Raw genomic sequence first — 21,931 nt, forward strand, 5'->3', positions numbered from 1 at the left:
CGCGGCTTCGCCAAGGTGCTCTCTATGCCAGTGATGTACGTAAGCAACAAGGCGAGGCATTTTTGGCAAGTGGCTTGCCGAGTTCAACAAAGAAATAGTCCGAAGGAAGCATAAGGTACTTACTTTGGTTGACAACTCCAGTGTGCATCATGTCAATGCACACTTTAGCGCTGTCGAGGTTTTGCTCCTGCCCCCAACAACTACTGCCAAGCTGCAGCCATCCAAGCTGCAGCTGCCGTCCACTGCCAGCGCCAAGTGATCGAGCGCCTCCCGATCAGTGTTCGCACTGCCAACAACATGGCCAACGTGAAGGCCCCTTTGGTGAAGGCAAACTCTGCAAGCAGAGCCTGGAGGGACGGGAACCGCCTGACCATCGCCACGGCTTCTTTCAAAACAGCAGCATGGACACGGCGCCTGCTGAGGATGAAGCTGCCACTGTTGATATCACGGCAGCATGCTTGGAGCAGCTCTGGGAGTCCGCTAGCAGGTTGGACCTGGTGCCTCTGTGTCTGGGTCTCCTGGACTCCTTTTTCGCCGCCAGTGACCTTGTTGCCATGGGATACTGTGACTACTGATGATATTGACGGGAGCGTCATGGAAGCAACCATGGTGAACAGCGATTCCGACAGCGATTGCGATGACGCTAGTTGTGCGCTTAAGCTGGTGACCTCCACAGCGGCCATTGCAGCAGTTGACACTCTATGGATGTACCTCAGGATTTCGGAGCATGGCCAGAACATCGGTTCGCAGTTGAACATGTTGAACATGTTCAGGGAATGCTGGACCACTTATTCCAGCAGCGATAAATCAATTTGCCCATATTTGTGTTTTCTTTTTTTTTCATAGTTCAGATATAACAAAATAGCGGATATAGCGAAGTGATTTTCGATTCGCGCCAATTTCGTTATAACCGGGCTAGACTGTACAGTCGAGAATGAGTCTTGATTGTGCTTGGTGCTTTCATCTTTTGCAGCATTAAAGAGTGAATTCTGTTGCATTTCCAGGAAGTGCGGAAACCCCAGGAAGCGTTCGGCTTTGAGCAGGCAATACGCGAATACACCCTCCAAGACTTTGGCGAGATGGCGGACAGATTTAAATCCAATTACTTTAATAAGCCAGTACATGTAAGTTGCAGTTGCCTACTGTGGTAAGCTTGGCTGCTCATCTTTTTGTTGTTGTTGTTGTTGTTGTGATGCGACAGGGAATGCCAGTGGCATATCTGGAGATCTAGAGAATGGCAGCATAGGTGATGTGAAGGTGCGGTTGCAATTGCCGCGTTTGTATGATCTGTATTAGTGCAGGAGATTGTTTAGAACACCCCAAATTTCTGCATACAGTAAATCCTTGTTAATTCGACCTCATTAATTCAGAAATTCAAATCATTTGGACTGCCTCCAGAGTCCGGCCATATGGGCACGTAAGTCTATGGCATTGGAAGCTCGTCTATTCGAACATGCCGGGGCTGGCATAAGTGAATTCAGACAATCTCCTGATGCGGTGTCATGTCAAGATATTACCTGCTCGACAAACGATCATCGAGATATTTGCCCTCAGGCCTGAATTGCATATTAGGTACATTATTTGTCACACCCCTCTCACGTGCGTGAAACAGCAGACGTGTTGATTACTTGTAGGTCCCTGTTGATGGTCCAAGAGGGAGTCCGGTCGCGCAGTTTCGTTTTCAGAGCTTTGTCAGCAGCCCGCACTGACGCTGCTCGTATCAGCCAGCCAGCCCAGCCTACACAGTCGATGACCGATTTTTCGGACTCCCTAGGGACCGCGAAAATGATAGAAAAATCAGGTAGTCCAGAAAATCAAATTTCACCGAAAAAAATCACGAACTTATTTCCATTGATTGTGCTGGAGGAAGAGGTCAGTTGTGTTGCACACATTCTAAAGCTCCTAATGACTAAATTTCGCCGCGCGACTCGTGCACAGACGACGGGCGGCGACCGCTTTCATGAGCTCAGCCTCTCTGTGCTGCCCTCGGCATGTCACAGATGAACGCACGGGTTGGGACAAAGTCTAAACGGGAAAGCGAACACGCCGCTGCGGGACCTGTATTATGCCCACAGTTTTTCGCAGCCTCGGGAAGCCATTCGATAATTCTACATTCAGATAATTAATACATATAATTAATACATTTTTTCTACTTCCTTGAGTCCAAATGAACAATGTTTTACTGTATTCTAGTCAGTACACCTTCTCCAGGAAACTTGACCAATTTTTATCATCTTGAAATTCTTATCAGCCATGATCGTATCGAGTTTCTGTTGTATCAAAGGTTAGCGTGGCAACCTATGCACTGGTTTGACAGGGAACACAAGCTCCATAATTGTTAACAAAACCAGACTCTTCATTTTTTAACCCGTTAACTGTGTCGTGGGTCATGCTGTGTGTTCATTCAATGCAGCATGAATACTGATTTGTGTGATGAAGCCGTGTGGGACTGAGGGGGTTTTTCAAAGAGCCTGTGGAAAACGCACATGCTAGGTTGCTGTTGCAAGCTCTTTTTGGTTCCAATAAGTTGGCTTCACCGGAGGCTCATTGGGGCGTCACATCGCACTTAAGTAAATTTAAGGGCGGCCCACCGTTGGGTCACGACACACAGGAATTAGGGCTTCGAAAATCGCTGTTGCAGTAAACATATTGATTGGTAACCTTGCTGGATGACATCATTCAAATTGCATTACCTCAAGTGTTTTATGAATCGAAAGTTTTTTGGAGTAATTTAGCATTGTGCCATCGAATTTTTTTCTGTATTTTCTGAAAAAAATTGAGGTGAAGTGGTTTGCTGAAAATAGTCATTTTTTAGATGAACGAAGCAGATGACCACGGTTATCGAAGTCTCTGTTCTGTATTTGGTCACGTGTCACACGTTGTTAATGGACATTTTTTCTTTTTTTGGCGCAGATGATTTCCACTGACGTGGTGGAGAAAGAGTTCTGGAGGATTGTCTCTGCCGTCAACGAAGATGTCACGGTGGAATATGGAGCGGACCTGCACTCAGTGGAACACGGCTCGGGCTTTCCCACAAAGAACAGCGTTGAACTATTGCCAGGCGACGAGGTGAGCAGTGCGTACAAGCATCGGGCATGCGAAAACAGGGCACGCCTCTTGAATTGAATCTGTAGGTGCTTCTGTTGTGAATGTGTCGTAGCTGCAAGAATGCCAGTGTGGTGATGTTTCTGTGCTTCATTGAACATGCTCACATTGTCTAGAATCTCTGTTAAAACACCCGTTTAACACCGACAGTTGCTTTGTGTTGTGAAGCTGGCATACTGTCAGTCAAATCAAAAGTGGCACATTTTACAGTCTGATATTTTTTTCTCCTTTATGTTTTTTTTTCTTCAGAAACATCTTGTCTTACTTATTATTAAGTTTCATATAATCCTTCTAGATCATTTGGTGTACTCGAGAAATTATTTTGAATGTAAGACTGCACCCTTTCATAGTGCAAGGCTGTTTTGTTTACAGTAAAAAATTGTTGCTTTAGGTTTTACACTTTGGGGAACCATCGGATAATGGTGTGTTAGCTACTCTGACAGTGCAGGTTTTACATGTTTGTGCTGAATCTTGTATCTGCCATTGTCGTGAGTGGCTGGGAAGCTTTTTGCTGTGCATCTTGCAATTTCAAGACCCTTGCACTCTCCTCCTCTCTTTTTCTTTTTGTGTGTGTGTATGTACCAGGACTACATGAACTCAGGTTGGAACCTGAATAATCTGCCCGTTGTGGATGGTTCTGTGCTGCGCCACATCAATGCAGACATCTCTGGTATGAAGGTGTGTATGTGTTTCTAGCCTTAGTCTCTGTGGTTGCAGACTGGACTAACTACGTCTCCCTAGGTCGCTGTGGAATGCAATTTACTCTGGTCTACAAAATTATTCATTGGCTTTCGCATACATTATGTTGTTTCCTCACCCCAGAAAATTGATTAAGGTGGATTAGAGGGGATTGATTGGTGGATTAAGGTGAATTAGTGGTCAGGTTAGTGTAACTCAGGTTGGAACACCTGAATAATCTGCCCGTTGTGGATGGTTCTGTGCTGCGCCACATCAATGCAGACATCTCTGGTATGAAGGTGTGTGTGTGTTCCGAGCCTTAGTCTCAGTGGCTGCAGACTAGACTAACTACGTCTCCCTAGGTCGCTGTGGAATGCAATTTACTCTGGTCTGCAAAATTATTCATTGGCTTTTGCATACATTATGTTGTTTCCTCACCCCAGAAAATTGATTAAGGTGGGTTAGAGGGGATTTATTGGTGGATAAAGGTGAATTAGTGGTCAGGTTAGTGTAATCTCGCATGACAATTCAGCGCAAGAAAGGTGACAACTCATGCATACCATATAAGGGCAATGGAACCATTTCCAACTGGAGTTTTGGCAGGAAAGTTACAAGGAGAACATTAGACACTCATTGTAGACACCATAGCAGGAAGCCTAAATGCTATCACATTTTGTTCTTTAAGAATGTGGTTAAGAAGGCCCCCATGTTTGTTTGTTTTTTTTTTTTTCAAATATTAGGTGTGCTAGAAGCTGCTGTCAGAGTCTGGGAGGAAAAATTTTGAAACAGTTTCAAGCAGTTTGCCTGGAAATGTGGTCCCTTCTTTATTTTTTGTCTTTTTTTTATCTTAGATACCATGGATGTATGTGGGCATGTGTTTTGCCACATTCTGCTGGCACAACGAAGACCACTGGAGCTACTCCATTAACTACTTGCACTGGTAAGCATTTTGGCAGCGAGCACGGTCGGTGTGTTCAATTAGGTAACCTGGCCTTACTTGACATTAGTGAAGCTTTTCTTTTTCCTTCGCAGTTGCCAACTTCAAGCTTAGCACTCATATGATTACTGTTCTGCTTTGCTATAGCGAGATTTTTTGTTTGTAAAACAAAAATGAGAATGAGCCAGTCACTGGTAAGCAGACACTCACTATGCTGCTGTAAGTGTAGTTGTGTAAAACTAAACACAGTCGACGACCAATTTTTCGGACCCTCTAGGGACCGCAAAAATGACCGAAAAATCAGGCAGTCCGGAAAATCAAATTTCACCGAAAAAAATCACGAACTTATTGCCATTGTGCTGGAGGAAGAGGTCAGTTGTTTTGCACACATTCTAAAGCTCCTAATGACTAAATTTCGCCGCGCGACACGTGCACAGACGACGGGCGGCGACCGCTTTCATGAGCTCGGCCTGGCTGTGCTGCCCTCGGCATGTCACCGATGAACGCATGGGTTGGAACAAAGTCTAAACGGGAAAGTGAACACGCTGCTGCGAGAGCTGCATTGCGCCCGCAGTATGATGGGCCCAGAACGAGAACGTGAAGTTGGCGAAACAATAAGAACCGAGAAATGGCCGAACCGAGACTCGGCCTTCGTCATTAGGCTTAGCGACTAGAGCCAAAATCGGCATCATGTTCAGCGATATGCACTCTGCGGTAGCGATATGCACTCTGCAGTGGCTTGCATATAATGGGGGCGTCTTGCCTGTCATCGAAACGGCAGTTATTTACGGTTTTACGATAGAAAAGTCAGGGCTGCGGTGCGTTTTGTCGCGGGTACGATGACCTCACCTTAAAATGCACCGCCATTTCCTTCCGCGCTCACCGTCTCCGTGAAGCTGTATGCCTGCCACGCGCTTCGCTGCTACCTCTTTCCGCATTTGAAATGAAAGAATCAGCGTAGATGAGTTCCACGAACTCTGGCTGCTTTTCAAGTTTGTGCGGCTGAAGATGTTCAAGAGCCGTACGAATTCAAAACCACGCGGGCGCAATGTGCCGACTCGTGCAGAATTTTAGTAGCGCAAGAGGCCCCCTTTAAGCTTGAATTTCGTTTCATTTGATGAAGTTTTCGATCTCTCCTGCAGTTTGAAGTAATGAGGTTCCACTGTGCACATTATATGGCGGCTTCGGTATTGGCGGTGAGTGCAAGTCCGAAAAATCGAGCAGTCAGTTGCGGTGCGTACGAAATTTCAGGTGCCGTTATACATTGGCTCTATGGGCCATGTCGTGGTGCCTCAAAAAAGTCCGAAAAATCAGGTGTCCGAATTTTCGGTCGTCAACTGTAATGCACACAACTTGAGGCGACATTTTTTTTTTTCTCACATGTAAGTGTGCTTCAGTGTTCTCCATATTTATCAATGCTTCAAGCAAGAAGTTTCCGAAAATGTGTTATATTTGGCTGCGTTGAATGTGTATCCCTTTTGTGGCATAGTTTATCTTAATTGCTGCATGGCCATTGGAATGGGTCTAAAATTCTGCTGGCAGTGTAACCACTTTTCCTTTTCAACACAACATGGTAGCTGTGTAGGTGGTCTTTGCATGCACAAGTTGTTCAATCAAGGGCTTTTGACATGGAGAGAGTTGTGCATGGTGCCAAGAAGGATCTTTGTGCACAAGTGGGCTCCTATGGTGACTGGAGTGCTTGTTAAGCCTAAACTCGCCATGAGTAATTGGAATGTTATGTGTTCCTTTTTGGTTCGTTAAGTGTTCTTCCAAGCACTTTCTATCTCAGATGATGGTGGTGTTTGTGAGCTGGTCATTTTCTTATGGGTTAAAGCTGTTAAAGATGAATGCTTGCTGGAATTGGGGGGTATGTTAGCTGTTGTTACAGCATTACACTCTTGAAAGGAGTGCTACTTTGAGGTATCACACGCTTTCATTTCTTAGTGCCTGCATTTAGTTTGGATGACTGATGAGTATGTACGTCACGACACAGTCAGGCCTATGCGTCTCTGTTACATGTTTTCGGGTATATTCCCAATGTCTATGACTTGCTTTGCTAGTGTACTTGTTTTTAAAGAATAATGCGTTCGCTGCTACCACATTCAGCAACTGGCTGGCACAGCCCCAAGTTTTGTTTTAAGCATTGCCCTCACGTTCCTTTTTTCCCCCCTCTCAGGGGTGAGCCAAAGACCTGGTACGGGGTCCCAGGTGGCAAGGCAGAGGTCTTCGAAGACGCCATGCGGTGTGCAGCGCCTGAATTGTTCCAGGCACAACCTGACCTGCTTCACCAGCTGGTCACCATTATGAACCCCAACATCCTCCAGGCTTCGGGAGTGCCCGTGAGTAGTCAGAATGCCAATGGAGGGGGAGCGTTTTGAATGCGTGTTGGGAGTAGAATCGGAAGAAACTTGTAACTTTTGCCCTTGGAAAAGAAATTTGTACACAGTTTGCTGAAAACTTTTTCGGGCATGTTTTTATTCTGGAGGACCTGGGCAGTTCACTGATGTCCCATAGTTCCAGTCTGGAAAAACAGTTTCACGAGCTTTTCAGCAGTTCATGATTAAAGGGGGACACGGCTTTAACAGTCTGAAACTTCTACCCGTTTTGCGGCCACTCCAATTCGAAATTATTTTGCCAATTTTGGGCGCTGCAAAAGAGAACAACTGTGCAAGAACAACTTTTAGAATGTTTTATTTTCTGGCGTTTTTTTATGTGCCCAAGTCTCAACGATATTTGGGCAGCGTGGGGTTAAAGAGGTGACGCATCATATGTGATCAGGAGAATATGCAATTCAACCACAGAAGAGCTTGTCGGGCGGTGCTCGACAGCAGACCAGAACGGCCCTGTTGTGTTGTCGGGTGGGCACTGACTAGGGACTGCAAAGGGTAAAGAAAACAGGCTGTTTCTCTGTGTGCAGTTGTCTTTGCTCTTTGTATTTTACCTCTGATATAAGGGTTGCTGGTGAGGGATAATGTCTCTCTGGTTGAGAAGCATTTTTTTTTGTCTGCGCATGCTCATATTATAAATGTTCCTTCTTTTTTGTGGAGCTTGCCAAAAAAAAAAAATTGTTGTTTCACCTTGCCATTTTTCAGATCTTCAGAACAGACCAAAATGCGGGAGAATTTGTAGTGACATTCCCGAGGTCTTACCATGCTGGCTTCAATCAGGGCTACAATTTTGCCGAAGCTGTCAATTTCGCTCCTGCTGACTGGGTACGTTGGCTTCATTTTTCTTTTTACTGGGGCAGCTGGACTACTCCTACTTTTTCTTCTTGTTTCCTCTTGCATGCAGTTCAAGATAGCTTAGAGGTGGTGCTTTGCAGGTGTAATGAAGTGCAAATAACACCTCTGATGTAGCTCATTAGGTGTTGGTTGTTTACTGAAAGCATCTGACATGAATATTGGAGTCTATTAACATGGAACATGCCAGGAGGTTGCTTCCCCCTGACAACACTGTCATCTTGAGGAACGCACGAGGGTTTGTGAGTGCATGGGAAAGTGCGCTGTGGGAAATTGCATGGTGGGAAAGTGAAGTTCTAACTCGCAGCAGAATATTTCGTCTTCTGTGTTGCTTGTTGCTCCAACAGTTCTTTCAGAGAGTGTCCTTGCATAACAGCAGGCTTGCATCTTGTATCTGCTTGTAATGTGACATTTGCGTCACTTGTCACAGCACTTGCATCCAGCTGCTTTCAGTGGCCGCCTGGTAACAGGGCCACAGAAAACACTGCTCGAATTTGGGACATAACATTGGCCTCATAGCATGCCCACAACACTGTTATGCCTTCTTGACACTCTGAAGAGGAAAGTAGATATTGTAGCGATGTGTCCTGTTCCTGTGGGAGTGCTTGCGTGTCATGTCCTGCACTGTGTTTTTTTTTTCAGCTGCCCATTGGGCGGGTGTGCGTATCGCACTACAGCATGCTGCGGCGTTTCTGCGTCTTCTCGCATGATGAGCTTGTGTGCAAGATGGCGGCCGATCCAGAGCGGCTGGACATCAGCCTGGCGGCCTCCACCTACCAGGTGACTTGGCTCTTTGAGCCGTCTACCCTCCTGCTGTTCATTCTATAACATTGTACGTAACTGAGCATAAACACTTGGGAAAGCTTGGTTAACCCTTCAGTGTCAGGTTTTTTCCGGGAGTGACGCAGCCACAAGGAGCGAGTGGCCCAGACAAAGTAAAAACAGCAGTTTGTGAATGAAAGATGAAACAGAGGGGTGGAACAGTGATGTAATGACCTTGGCTTGCCACTGATTGTGGTGAGCGAGACCGTGGATGGGGGGAGACAAAATTTCAAAAACCGGCAAAAGGATGTAATTTGTTCTCTCGGTGCATAGGGATGCCACTGGACAAGTGTCAGTCAAAGGCTTTGAGTAGAATGGCATTTAATATGATTTTTTGTATTGACTGGCAAGCAGCTTCATTTCCCTATGCACAGAATTCAGCATTAAGGCAAAACAAAAGTCATGACATCTGTGCGACTTCAAAAAACAGTGGCATGGTGAAACCTGACAGCCAGTGCATGGTGGAGGTGCAAGCAGATTAATTTCTCCTCGTATCGGAGGCTTCTGGGCCTGCGTAACTGCCGGCACAGCAAAAAAGTTGAATATGACATCACACATAGCAGTGCACTGGCGTTGACGAGAACCAGAGTGATGGTAAAAAAATTGCTTCTAATAAACTAGTCATGAAGTAGAATTGACATTTGAGCTAGTTGGTATAGTATCATGGAAGAAATAAGCGCACTCAGGACAACGGACAAGGAAGCCCAAACGACACAAGTGCTAGTCATGCTGCATTATGTTCTTCTGGGTTGTCATAATTGCTGCACTTGTAAGGATTCTTTGAAGGTATGAATAGTTGCATGTAAAAGCTGTTATGTTGAATCGGAGAAATTAATGGTTTATAATGCTTTATTCGTATCCTCCATGCACTATTGCTTTTTTGTGTGGTTCACCACTACTGCATCAAGTGCAGGCCATTAAAAATGCAGAAAAGAATGATAAACAAGTAATTACAAATATGAAATGCATAGTCTGCTGCCCCTGTCTTTAGACAGTTGACATGCACAGGTCACACTATTTATACTGGTACAGATTGCCTCGCGATTACCATTTTAGTGCAAAACGCACTCAATCTCCTTCATCCCGGGCATAGCAGGCTTGTTGTGAAACAATTGGCTGTTTTCCACAAGAGGTACCAAACACTGGAAAATTCAAAGATGCCTAACCAATGTTTCAAAATATTTTGCCAAGGCTTCCACATGATTACAGCAGGTTGGGCATCGATCCTTCGAGAAAAAAAAAAAAAAAACTGAATTTAAAGAGTTGTTTAAAATCTGATATGCAATCTTGGATGATTTCTTTGTGTGTTAGTGTGCGTGTGTGCATGCATGTGCGTGCACACGTATGATCACATGGTAACAAATTGTTGAAATTTTTTTTTTCATAGCATAAGGCTGTAGCTATTTCAGCATCTCTTTGTGCTTCCACTTGCATTTGGGGCTCAGGGATTCCTCAAGCCAATTGTAGAATGATATTTTCCTTGTCATCCTGTACACCCCGGTATATGAATAAAAGCATGAATGAATGGAATGAATTAATGAATGAACGAATACTACTTCAATGTGTGTAGGCTCCAAGCTTTTTCTTTTTGAGCCTGCACATATGTTGCTATCAAAGTCCTTTGGTTTCCTTCTAAAAAAAAAAATACTGTTACTTTGTATCAGCATTGCCTTTGTTTGCAAGCCACAGAAACGTTGAGTCTACTCGTTGACAAGTGGCAAAATGCGCTGCTTGTGTGGCCCCTTACCTCAGGTCAAATTTGGTCAAATCCTGGCTGACCGTTGTGCTTACTTACTTCAGGGTGCCTTTGCAAACATTTCGGTTGTGCTTGTGGCCCTTACCAGGACATGCTGAAGATGGTGGAGACCGAGCGGGAGCAGCGGCGGCGCCTGCTGGAGTGGGGCATCACAGACGCAGAGCGCGAGGCGTTTGAGCTTCTGCCTGACGATGAGCGGCAGTGCGACTACTGCAAGACCACGTGCTTCTTGTCTGCTGTCACGTGCTCGTGCAACAGCTCAAAACTCGTCTGCATCCCTCACCGGGAGCACCTCTGCGAGTGCCCTCCCAGCAACCACTGCCTCAGGTGCTGCCCGCCCCTACTCACTGTGCTTATCCAGGGCTACTACCACAACTCCAGTAGTGAAATGTGAAAAAAAATGTGATCTTGCGTACGTTAAGGGGGGATGAGGGTCTTGAAAACTTGTTTTTTATTTGTCGACATAACCTGTTGAAACTTGGCACACAGATGTATCATAGAATGCTGATTTCAAATACGCGTATAGATATCAAATATCTCACCTGGAAAGAAATTTATGGGAAAATAACCTCCAAATTAAGTCATTTCTTACGGGTTTTTATGGTAATTTCTCAGTTAAAAAAAAGCTTTTTTAAGAATATCTAGACATTTCCAATGGTCCACCACACATCCTAAAGCTTTCCTTTTTCCTTTAAACATGATATATTAGCAATTAGGCCAAGTGTGGGCTAATTACTGCCACATTGGTTTTTCTTTCCAACTTCGTTATTCATTTATGATCAACAAAATGAATTGATAGACATTTTAATAGCTTTAGGATGTGCTGTGGGCCTTTGCAAATGTCTGCTTATCCTTAAAGATGCTTTCTTTGACTGATAAATTACTATAAAAGCCCGTAAGAAATGACCTAATTAGGATATGTTAATTTGCCATATATTTCCTTCCAGGTGAGATATTTGAAATCTTAATGCATATTCAAAATCAGCATCCTATGATATACCTGGATGCTAAGTTTCAGCAAGATATGTAACAAATAAGAAAACAAATTTCAAGACCCTCATACCCCCCTCCTTAAATTCTTGGCATTAGTAGTTACATTTTGACAGATGCATAATGGAGAAGCAGTTGATTACAGCAAAAGCCTTTTTTTTATATTAGGGACTGACAACTGACCATAACTTGTCATGAAATTATCATGGAAATGAAAAGGTGTTGCCTCATGCTGTAAGAATTGAGCAGGGCAGTATCGAAGAAATCAGGTTTTATAATTTTAATTTGACGTTGAAAATTGCGTAAAACAAACTGAAGTGCCAACTTGCGGTGAAACCTTTCCATTTTCAGTGTATCCCGTCACATGAACTCATCTAAAATATTACTGATTCGTTGTTAAGAGCAGAATGTTTTTTTTTTCTTCCAGGTGTATTATATCTTGTTATAGTTATTCAATCTCCAGTGTTAAGAATTGCCTTTTTTTTTTTTTCTGGCTATTCAGGGCTACGAGTTGAGGATCGGTCGACTCGTATGACTCGGTATATGGCAGTAAAATGGCAGCTGCCATTGTTGCTGCTGCTATTGCCTTGCATCGCTAAGGTACCTCAAGGAGCACTTGAAATTTACTATTGTTTGCTGCCAAAAAATCTGATGTAGCGAAGCACGAGCTAGCTTCTAATTCAGTCCATTCTATCCGAGCATACGCTGTAACCAAATCTGCTGTAAATGAAGCTAAGCAACTGGCAAAAATATTGAAACTAACCAAACATGGCAGACTGGTATGTTATATCCAAATATCTGTTGAAACCAGGTGTCTCATAACGAGATTATACTCTATTGAGATTCAGCTGTACGATGCGCGCACACACAAAAAAGAATGCTCGTACTAACTAGAATGGCTTTTATGTAGGTACCGCTACACACTAGACGAGCTGCCGGTCATGCTGCACCGACTCAAGGTCCGGGCCGAATCGTTTGACAACTGGGCCATCAAGGTCAAGGCTGCCCTGGAGGCCACGGACGATGACGAGAAGCTCGAGCTGTCAGAGCTGAAGGAACTGGTTCAAGAGGCCGAGGAGAAGCGCTTTCCGCCGACAGAACTGCTTCAGTCGCTGACGGTGGCTGTGCAAGAGTCCGAGAAGACGTCAACCATTGCCCAGCAGCTGCTGAGCAAGAAAATGCGCACACGCAACCGACAGTCACAGGATGCGAAGTACACATCACGGCTAACCCTAGACGAGCTGCAGGTGAGTAGTCATTGGTTTGCAGTGGGGCACCAATGGCTGCTGTGATTGTGGGTCACGGGGTTAGCGTACTAAGCCCACCTCTACCACTATGTAACCCTTTAATTGCCAAATTAATTCTGAAAAAAATGGTCTGTCGCTTGCAGGTTTTTTATGAGCAGCTCTGCAAACTTCCCTGTGTGATCAAGGAGTCGGCGATGATTCGTGACCTCGTGGAAAGGGTCGTCGACTTTCAGAGCAGTGCCCTTGGCTTGCTCACCCTGGACGAGATGGGCGAGTCGTGGCGCCTTGAGAAGCTACTCGAAGTTGGCATCAGCCTTGACATGGACCTTCCTGAGGTGCACTTCCCCTGCCGTGCTCTTTTTGGATGCGCGCAGGGGATGGGGGGGTCCGCTACAATGAAGGCTGAAAAGAACAGTAAATTCTAGTTGACAAAAGTAGGGGCGAGTCCATTATGCGAGTAGGTTCAAAACACGAGTATATGCGAGTACAGTGAAAGCTCGTTAATTTGAGCCTATTAACTCAATAATTCGAGCCCTGTTAATTCGGAAATACGGATAAGTACTGTTGGCGCGTTCCCAGCCAATGTTCATGAAAGGCTATGACTTAGGACGCAAAACTTTTTTTTTTTCTTTGCGAGTGTCATCCATCTTTTAATTGATCAGTCGCCAACAGAAGCACGTGGTCAGCCGCTGGCCGGAAGCGGCCAATGTGGGCTCTCGGCACGGGCCAATCAGGGCGCGACCGCGTCTGACTTTCGCCCTCTTCTACAACATGGCCGTACCTGCTGAAGTGGCGTCTCGCTTCATCACGAACTCGTCGTTGCCGCTACACTGTGCCTCATGTTCACGGCAAACAAAAGTCGCACGAAGCTTTTGCTTTGTCTGAAGATGCCCGCAGCACAAAATTTTATCGATGAAATGCGCCAGATTTTCAGAATGCTTCTGGATTTTCAAAGCTGCTAGGCTTAGCCACTACACATCGGTTGACAGCAGGAAGTGCGGGAGGTTCATACAGGTTAACTATTTTCGTTCAGAAAGGGGTCACAAAGAATAATTCGTCCCCTTTGTCGTCATTGAATAAATAATCGCTTAATTGTAAATGCACAGCTGTTCTTTTCAGCATTTTACTAAGCTTATGGAATCATGCCGTTTCTAAATCCTGGCGGCAGCCACCTGTTTTCCGCCGCTTGTGGTGCTGCAAGGCGGCGGCGCGGCGGCATGCAGCACAACGTAACATAATGCCCATATGTGCAGGTACCACAACTAAAACAGAAGGTGCAGCAGGCTCAGTGGCTCGAAGAGGTGCAGGCCACGCTCTTGCCACAGCCGCAGTCGGAGCCGGAAGCACAACCGAAGCCGCAAGTAGAGAGAGACCCACCTACACTGGAAGAGCTGCGTCGCCTGCTTGCATCGGGGGTGGCCCTGCCTCCCCACCCGGTCTCTGAGCGGGCCCTGGCCGAACTTCAGGGTCTGCTGACGGCATCCGAGCGCTGGGAGGAACGCGCGCGGACCTGTTTGCAGGCACAGCCGCGGCAGACCCTGGCAGCATGTGAGGCGTTGGCTGACGAAGGGCAGGCTATCCCTGTCCACTTGCCGACTCTTGCTGCCCTCAAGGATGCCATTCGCAGGGCAAAGGAGTGGACTGGCCGCGCAGAGGTTCTTCAGGTGTGGTGCAGTGTGTTGGAGAGCAAAGTTGTATGTTACTTTGAATTGCAGTATCGGGAGGTCAAAGCACAAGGACAAGGAATTGTTTAGTGAAAGATACAGTAGACCCTTGCTGTAGATGCATCTTTCTTTAAGTGTTGTGAGAGAATAAACTCTGTGTGTAACAGCATTCTTAATAAGGTTGTTTCGGTCGAAAGTATGCTACAGTTGCACCCGGATATATAGTCGATAACGGAAAATTCGTACCCCTGATTTTTCAGACATGCTTGATCATGCGGATTTTTTCGTTCCATCATGACATGCCCTGTAGAGCAAGTGTATAAGATCGCCTGAAATTTTGGAAGCACCGCAATTAGCTGCTCAATTCTTTGGACCTCGTTCGCACTCTCCACCAGTACCCATGCTGCCATATGATGTGTACAGTAGAACCTCGTTAACTTAAACTACTATGGAGATGAAAAAAAATTGATCAAACAAAATGAAATCCAAGCTAAAAGGGAGCCTCTTATATGATTGGGCTGATATTCTCTGTGAGTCGGCACATTGCACCTGCAAGGTTTCGAATTCGTACCTTTCTTGGACGTCGTCCGCCACACAAACTTTAACAATAGTCACAGTTCGCAGAACTCATCTATGCTGAGTCTTTCATCTTGAATATGTGAAGAGGTAGCAGTGAAGTGTGTGGAAGGCATATGGCTTCACAAAGACAGCAAGTGCGGAAGAAAATTATGCTGCATTTCAAAGCGAGATCAGCATACCTGCTGCAAAACGCACCGCAGCCCTGAACTTTCTATCCTAAAACCAACAACTGGCGTTTTGATGACGGGCAAGGCTTCTCATTTTATGCTAGCCATCATAGTGTATATTGCTGGTTACCATGCCGATTTCGGCTCTAGGTGCTAGGCCTAATTGTGAAGGCCAACGCTGATGGTGCGCTTGCTTTGGCCGTTTGTTGGTTCTTATCTCTTCGCCACCGTCGTCTTCTCATTCTGGGCCCTTCGTACTGTGGCCATAGCACAGTTAGCACCAGGTTTGCTTTCACAGCTAGACTTTGTCCCAGCTTGTGCGTTCATTAGCAACATGCCAAAGGTTGTACAGCCATCGTACGCCGAGCTCGTGAAAATGGTTGCCGCCTGTCATCTGTGTACGCAACACACGGCAAGATAGTTGTGAGGAGCTTCAGAGTGTGCACAAAACTGATTTCTTCCTCCGGCATGTCGGCAATGAGTTAGATTTTTTTCAATGAAATTTGATTTTCGGGTGTTTTCACAGTTCCTAGATAATCAGAAAAATAGCCATCAACTGTATTGAACTCAAATGGGTTCACGAAATAGTTGATATGTATATATATATCGGTAATATTTTGTGTGTCGATAATTTGATATTTAAAAAATGGCAATATATATGCCTTTCAGTAACCTAGAAGTGAGAATACATTGCATCCATGCTAGTAGTGCATTTCTTGCAGCACAAAGGCTGTTCCCGGAGTCACAGAGCAGAACTTGTGTTGCAGGGCTCGGAGTCCAAGTACCCCTACCTGGATGCACTGGAAGCACTGGTCCAGCGTGGTCGACCGATCCCCGTGCGCCTTGAGCTGCTCCCTCAGCTGGAGTCTCAGGTGGCTGCTGCCAAGGCCTGGAAGGAGCGCACAGCCCGCACCTTCCTCAAGAAGAACTCTGCATACTCCTTGCTTGAGGTGTGTGCTCCGCTTTTTTATGCAGTAGCATTTGGCATTCTTGGAGTAATGAAGCAGAGCCACCATTATTTACTGCTAATAGGGAGGTTTTATTGTTTTAATGCAGGACACCTTTATTTTGGTGCCAGGGTCAATTCATGCAGTTTCACTACCTATACTCTTTAGCCCAGAGGTTCTCGACTTCGAAGCACTAGATTATCTCTCATGTCACACCAATGGGCTAGGGCCAAGCATCGGCGGTAGGAGCATTATCCCTGACGTTGTTTCGCCATCAAGCTCACTCTCATCGTGCCTGCATTTGCACTTGTGAACAAATGGTGCCGCACGTGTGCGTATTGACTGAGAGTGGCGGTCGCTCCGCCGAGCTAGGCAAGCCAAGACCAAAAAAAAGCATGTGCATCTCTGTCGTAATTCTCAAGCGTGGCCCACATAGTGTGCTTTTTCAGGCAATACAATGGCTTAGCGCAAAATTTTGCCACCAGTGAGCCCGTTCGCATCTTAAAGCCATTATCTGCCGAAACAGAAAAAAAGCATCAACAACGCCACACTGTTGCCAGAACAGGGGGGAGGCAGATGAAAGCTGAGCAAGCCGTCGTATGATTTTGTGCACAGCGCAGCCAGTTGAGCAGGTGAATGAGAAGAGAGAGAGAGAAATTGTTTATTAACTGCTCCTAGAGTCTTGAGAGTCTTTGGAGTCCCTGTCCAAAACTCCTGTGGTAGCTTGGGCCTCTTCGACCAGTGAAAGCTGATATCCAGGTTCCCAGCTGGACAGCGCTGCCTCCCACTGCTCTGACATCCTTTCTGCATCCTTGCCTTAGGAAATAGAAGTGTGGGCATGATTAAAAGATGGGCGTTGAATAAAAAACTGATCGCTGAAAGCAGGAAAACAAAGAAATGCTTACAAATGTGAATGAAACATTAAAAAGCACTAATTGTCCATTCACAAGCAGCGCCGGCTGATTGCGACGCTTTACCTGTGTAAGCATGAACACGAAGCATGCGGTGGGGGTGTGTTTTTTGAGGCAGGAAAGTTTGAGAACCTCTGTGCTAGCCATTACAGTTGTTACTGTTCTGCTGCTCCTTTTAGGAATTTCTTTTTCTCTCAGCAGTGGTGTATTGTAGGTTCTTTGGCAGGTGGCAGTTGTGGATACTGAGAACAAAGAAAAGAAGGGATGAAGGTGTGAAAGTGTTGGGGAAATGGGCGTGTTGCAAGAGAGGACTTTGGAAGGGTGATCTGTGTTCGGCTTGCGTACAGCAGGTGGTGGGAGAAGTGGACAGAGTAATTTTTGTGGCCCAAGTGCCATAGTTCACTGCTAGCTGTGCATGCTGGGTAATCAGTGGTGTATATTGTTACGTAAATGGTGCGGATTCGCAATAAGTGAAAGATTTGTAGACATTCTCTGCATATCTGTGTTCATTAGCCATGGCCTGTGGAGCCAGCGCGCATTCTTAGGCTAGTAGGCAGTCGTGCATGTAGTAGTGTAATGCAGAAACGGAAGTTCAGTCATAAGAATAGAGATTTGGAACTTGCTGCACAAACAGGATTTACCAAATGTTGCATTATCAAGGATGATGGCGCAAGCTGTGCTGCGCTTCTGAGTGCTGTTTTCTCTCCTTTCTCCTTCCATTGTTGTAATAGGGGATCTTCTGCGGAATAATTGAATTTTTCTTTGGGTTTTTAACAAGCACATGCACTAAGGCACAAATCATGCAATGTAGGCATTGGACCTTTGCTCCCTTTTCAAGCCCTCGATGTGCTTTGCAGGTTTTGTCGCCTCGCAGGGACATTGGCATCTACCAGGTGACCGCACGAGGCAAAAAGAAACGCGTGCGGGATGGTCCGCTCTTGCCAGACAAGGAAGAGGCGCCTGGTGTCCATGTGACGGAGGCTAATGATGCAGCCTCCATTGTAAGCATTCACATTTTTCTCCCTGAAACCTTGTGAGTAGCTGTGGGACCCATAATTGTTTCTTTTAGTAGGCAACATCAGGCAACACTGAATAAAAGGAAGTGCAAATGCCACTTACAGCAGCATGAGGATATGTGAGAGTTTGCTCTGAATCAGGTCGCCTGTTTTTTTTTTTTTTTTACTGCTACAAGAGAGGTGCCAGTTGCACTTAACGTTGTGGAGATAATTGTCTTGATAGTGGATTTACAGTCAAGGCATGTAAAAGTTATAGTAGTTGTTGGGTGATGTTTTGGTATTTTTTCCTGCTGCTTGAGAGTAAAAAGTCCCCCCGGTGCTGGCAGGTGGCCGCCTTCAAGGAGTCTGGTGCCCAGGAGTTGGAGAGCATGAAGCAGCTGCGGGCGCACAACTTGCGCAAGCGCCTCGAAGACACGGGCCAGGCACGCTACTGCACCTGCAACAATGTCTTTGGGGCCTACATGCTGCAGTGCGAGCTCTGCAAGGACTGGTTTCACGGTGGGTGCGAATTGCTTTCTGCTGTAGCTGGATGTCTTGACCTGGCAAACAAGCAAGAGAATTCAGCACCTAGTAAAGAAGAATGCAATAAGGGAAAAGTTAGCTAATTTGAACTTCAAGGGACCGGAAAAAATGTCCTAATTATTGAATGACCCCCAAAAAAGTAACAAGGACTGCTTGCACCATGGTAAATTTATTTGGTGAAAGACTGGACAAAGAAGAGCGGCGTGACAGTGACTTTTTCACATTTCCATCCATGCATTATTGTGCGCGCACACTGTCGGGAGTGTTGAAGCGTAACTGCTCCAAAGTGGAAAGGGTCTTGCCAGCATTTTTCACAGTGCAGCTTGGTAGCAATGGAGTTCCACCGCTACTGCATCGCACTCCTCACAAGAGGCAGCGTTTATGGGGTTGAAATATGGGGATGAACACGGTTCCTCCCCCCCTTAACTGCGGCTAACCGTCCAAACCGCCGACCCTACTCCTTGGTCGTGGGCGCTTCTGAGTGCTTGTTGACCACAATGGGCTGAGCTCTTTGGTATCTAACACAAAATGGCATTCATTGCTACAGGAACAATAATGCCAGCTCTTAAGGAGAGGTTTAAGGAATCGAGGTCGTCTGACTCAGCAGCAAGGCTGCAAGCGAATGTTCGCCCATGCTAGGACAGGGCAGCAGAGAAGCTTCAAAGCCGGACAGGATGAGCTCATGGGAAAATATTCCCACGAGGCTTCACCTCGCTGTCAGAGCTCCGCTCCGCATCGTGCTGAAATGTCTGCATGTGACGAGTTCTTGAGGCCGAGGAAGACCTAACCCCCCGCGCCTGCGACAGTCACACGGTCTGCGGCATGAGTGTTGCTGTGACGCAGGCAACTTGTTAGTTCGCGTAACTAGGTAGGATGCATCGCGAGGAAGCAAACTTGCAAGGGATGAAGCAGGGCGAGTCACACTGCATGTGAGGAGACTTCACTGCATAAAATGCGATCGACACATGTTGGACGTGTGGCTTCAGCGCACTGGAAGAATGGAAGAACCATGTGGATGGAAAAGCTGAGCTGTGCCGAGCAACGCTGAAGTGGCGAGAAAAAAACTGGGAATAGAAAAGACCATTGACACATTATTGTTAGTCTAAACAGGGCACAGCTGGGCCTGGTTGGCTAGCTGATGCGGGCTAGTGCAAGCTCAGAAAAATGAAACTGAAAGTGATGTGACTGTTCATAAAGGCAAGGCAATCTGTCTGTCATCACGCCTGCCGTTGTACGCACGTCAGTTCAGGTTTGAATAGAGACAATTTCTTGCTGTGCCGGTCATACTTTGACAGGCCTCCCTTCGAATTAACCGGCGTGAGACCTGTAACATCCGAATCAGCGAGCGGACTACTCCATAGACTTGCGCGAGCATTGACTGAGACCACACTGGCTGTTCAAATTATACAGATTTTAGATTAGTAGGGTTCGAATTAACAAGGTTTAACTACTGTTGTTGTGATGCTGCGGGATGCAAGTGATAATCCAGTGAAGGCTTGCCAGAGGCCTGCATTCCAATGCCAGTCACCTTTACTGTTCCTTAGCTCAAGAACCGGAAGGTATGGTCAGTGCTGTCTGGTTGGGCTGATTTTCCAGCTTGCCATAGAAAACATCTTGGGATGTTGAAATAATTGTGTAACTCGTCATCTAGTTTGGGGACTCTCAAACGAGGTTCCATGGATGGTTTTTGGGGTTCCCCAAGCACCTAAATCATGCAAGGCTCGGCGCTTACCTTTCCTTTTACCCACTTAATTTCGGGAATAATCACACTGTTATTATTCACTGTACAGCCGGTCGTTATTGGAATTTGGGCATTTTTTGAAGCATCCTATGTCTATGGCTCCTTTCTGCATGCATTTCGGGCTCGAAGCGATGAAAGCCAAGACACAGGGGATTCTTTGGCACCTTTTAAAAACTGTTGAGGACCTCTGAGGCTCAAAAACTCTGGTGGTTGCGATTGTGAGGGGGTGTGAGTGTTTTTTGGTGTTGGTGGGAAGAAAGTGCCAGCGTGAGCACTTAACTAAATGTCAGCAAGGCTGTACCAAAGCATTCTGCTAAAACATAAGTAAAAGATGAAGGATGAGCAGTGCCAGAGTGAAAAAAAAAAAAACAATGCTTCACGGTACAGTTTTTGCTACCTACACTGCGTGACTTGGTGATTGCCTTTGTTTGAGGACAGATGCCTTTTCCTTCACCTCACACAGCCAGCTGTGTACCGATACCCAAGTCAAGGAGCGTGGCCAAGTCTGGCGCCTCGGGGGGAGGTGGCAGCCCACTAGGTTCTCCCCCACAAGGGATGTCCTCCGGCACTTCTTCCCCCCGAGACTGCAAGTTCCTATGCCCCGCATGCCTGCGATCACGACGGCCTCGCCTTGAGACCATCCTGTCGCTGCTGGTGGCGCTGCAAAAGCTGCCTGTGCGGCTGCCCGAAGGGAAAGCGTTGCAGTGCTTAACAGAGCGGGCTATGTCCTGGCAGGTATGGGTGGACAGTTTTCCTTTCTCTTTGCTAAGATTGCAGGTCAGCCAGAGCTGTTGAAAGCTCCATAACGGTGGCATAATATAGAGCAGGGACTTTACTGTACTGTGTGATAACTTGGAATTTCAAAAGGTACAGAGCCGAAACACACCCTCTCTGCCTACGCGGCGTAATATAGTCCCTGGTTGCAGTTAATACTTTCCTCTTTTTTTTTTAGGGGGGAGGGCAGCGAGGGGTGTGAGATATAGGGTCTACGTGTAAGTGGCAATACACAGTTTATATTGCTAGATTTTTGTTGCGGTTTTTAGGACGTGTTCAGAAAATTTTCGCATAATTTTTCACATCTATCTGAAGCCTTAATTTAAGGGCAGAGGCTACCGTTGAACACCAACTTTTTTGTTTCTTGAGATATCTAAATGAAAATTTCAGGGTATGCTCACAGCACTACCATTTGAAGAACTGCCAAGTTTCATGGAGCTGTGGGCACTGGATTCAAGATACAGGAGTATATCAAAGTGGTTCACATAGGTCGCTTATTCCAGATCTGGAGAATTTGAAAATAGTGGTGCCACTGTGAAATTCGTTATGGTCATTGCTGGATAGGTGCCTCAGGGCAAGACAGAGCTCTTTTTCTAAATTTCTTTGCTGGAAAAGTTTAGCACAGCACTGAATTTAGTGTCACCAATTAGACCTTCATTAGGCAAATTTTAATTGCTTATAAAAAATTTCAGGAACAATAACTTGAAAGAGCGGACTTGTCTTGCCCTCAGAAATTTATTCAGGTACGGAATAAAAAAAACCCATGGAAATCCGATAAGCGGTTCCCGAGATGCAGCCAGAATGAGCAGCCACGCCAGGCAAAAAATACGAGTACA

The 21,931-nt window shown here is 46.0% G+C and overlaps 1 protein-coding gene across 5 annotated transcripts in view; it reads left to right on the plus strand.

The window, feature by feature from the left end:
- LOC144098622 (lysine-specific demethylase 5A-like) overlaps window positions 1-21,931 on the plus strand; it is a 58,991-nt gene that overhangs the window by 15,456 nt on the left and 21,604 nt on the right. For all 5 annotated transcript variants that reach the window (XM_077631408.1, XM_077631411.1, XM_077631409.1 and 2 more), the window contains 15 exons: window positions 1,005-1,124; window positions 2,914-3,069; window positions 3,691-3,783; window positions 4,635-4,723; window positions 6,897-7,059; window positions 7,813-7,932; window positions 8,602-8,739; window positions 10,626-10,864; window positions 12,438-12,774; window positions 12,918-13,109; window positions 14,028-14,438; window positions 15,952-16,134; window positions 17,900-18,043; window positions 18,385-18,556; window positions 20,785-21,056. In XM_077631408.1, the coding sequence (XP_077487534.1) occupies window positions 1,005-1,124; window positions 2,914-3,069; window positions 3,691-3,783; window positions 4,635-4,723; window positions 6,897-7,059; window positions 7,813-7,932; window positions 8,602-8,739; window positions 10,626-10,864; window positions 12,438-12,774; window positions 12,918-13,109; window positions 14,028-14,438; window positions 15,952-16,134; window positions 17,900-18,043; window positions 18,385-18,556; window positions 20,785-21,056 (2,829 nt within the window). The remainder of the gene's footprint in view (window positions 1-1,004; window positions 1,125-2,913; window positions 3,070-3,690; window positions 3,784-4,634; window positions 4,724-6,896; window positions 7,060-7,812; window positions 7,933-8,601; window positions 8,740-10,625; window positions 10,865-12,437; window positions 12,775-12,917; window positions 13,110-14,027; window positions 14,439-15,951; window positions 16,135-17,899; window positions 18,044-18,384; window positions 18,557-20,784; window positions 21,057-21,931) is intronic.

This window comes from Amblyomma americanum, chromosome 7 (genome assembly GCF_052857255.1).
Source record: "Amblyomma americanum isolate KBUSLIRL-KWMA chromosome 7, ASM5285725v1, whole genome shotgun sequence".
Taxonomy (NCBI): Eukaryota; Metazoa; Arthropoda; class Arachnida; order Ixodida; family Ixodidae; genus Amblyomma; species Amblyomma americanum.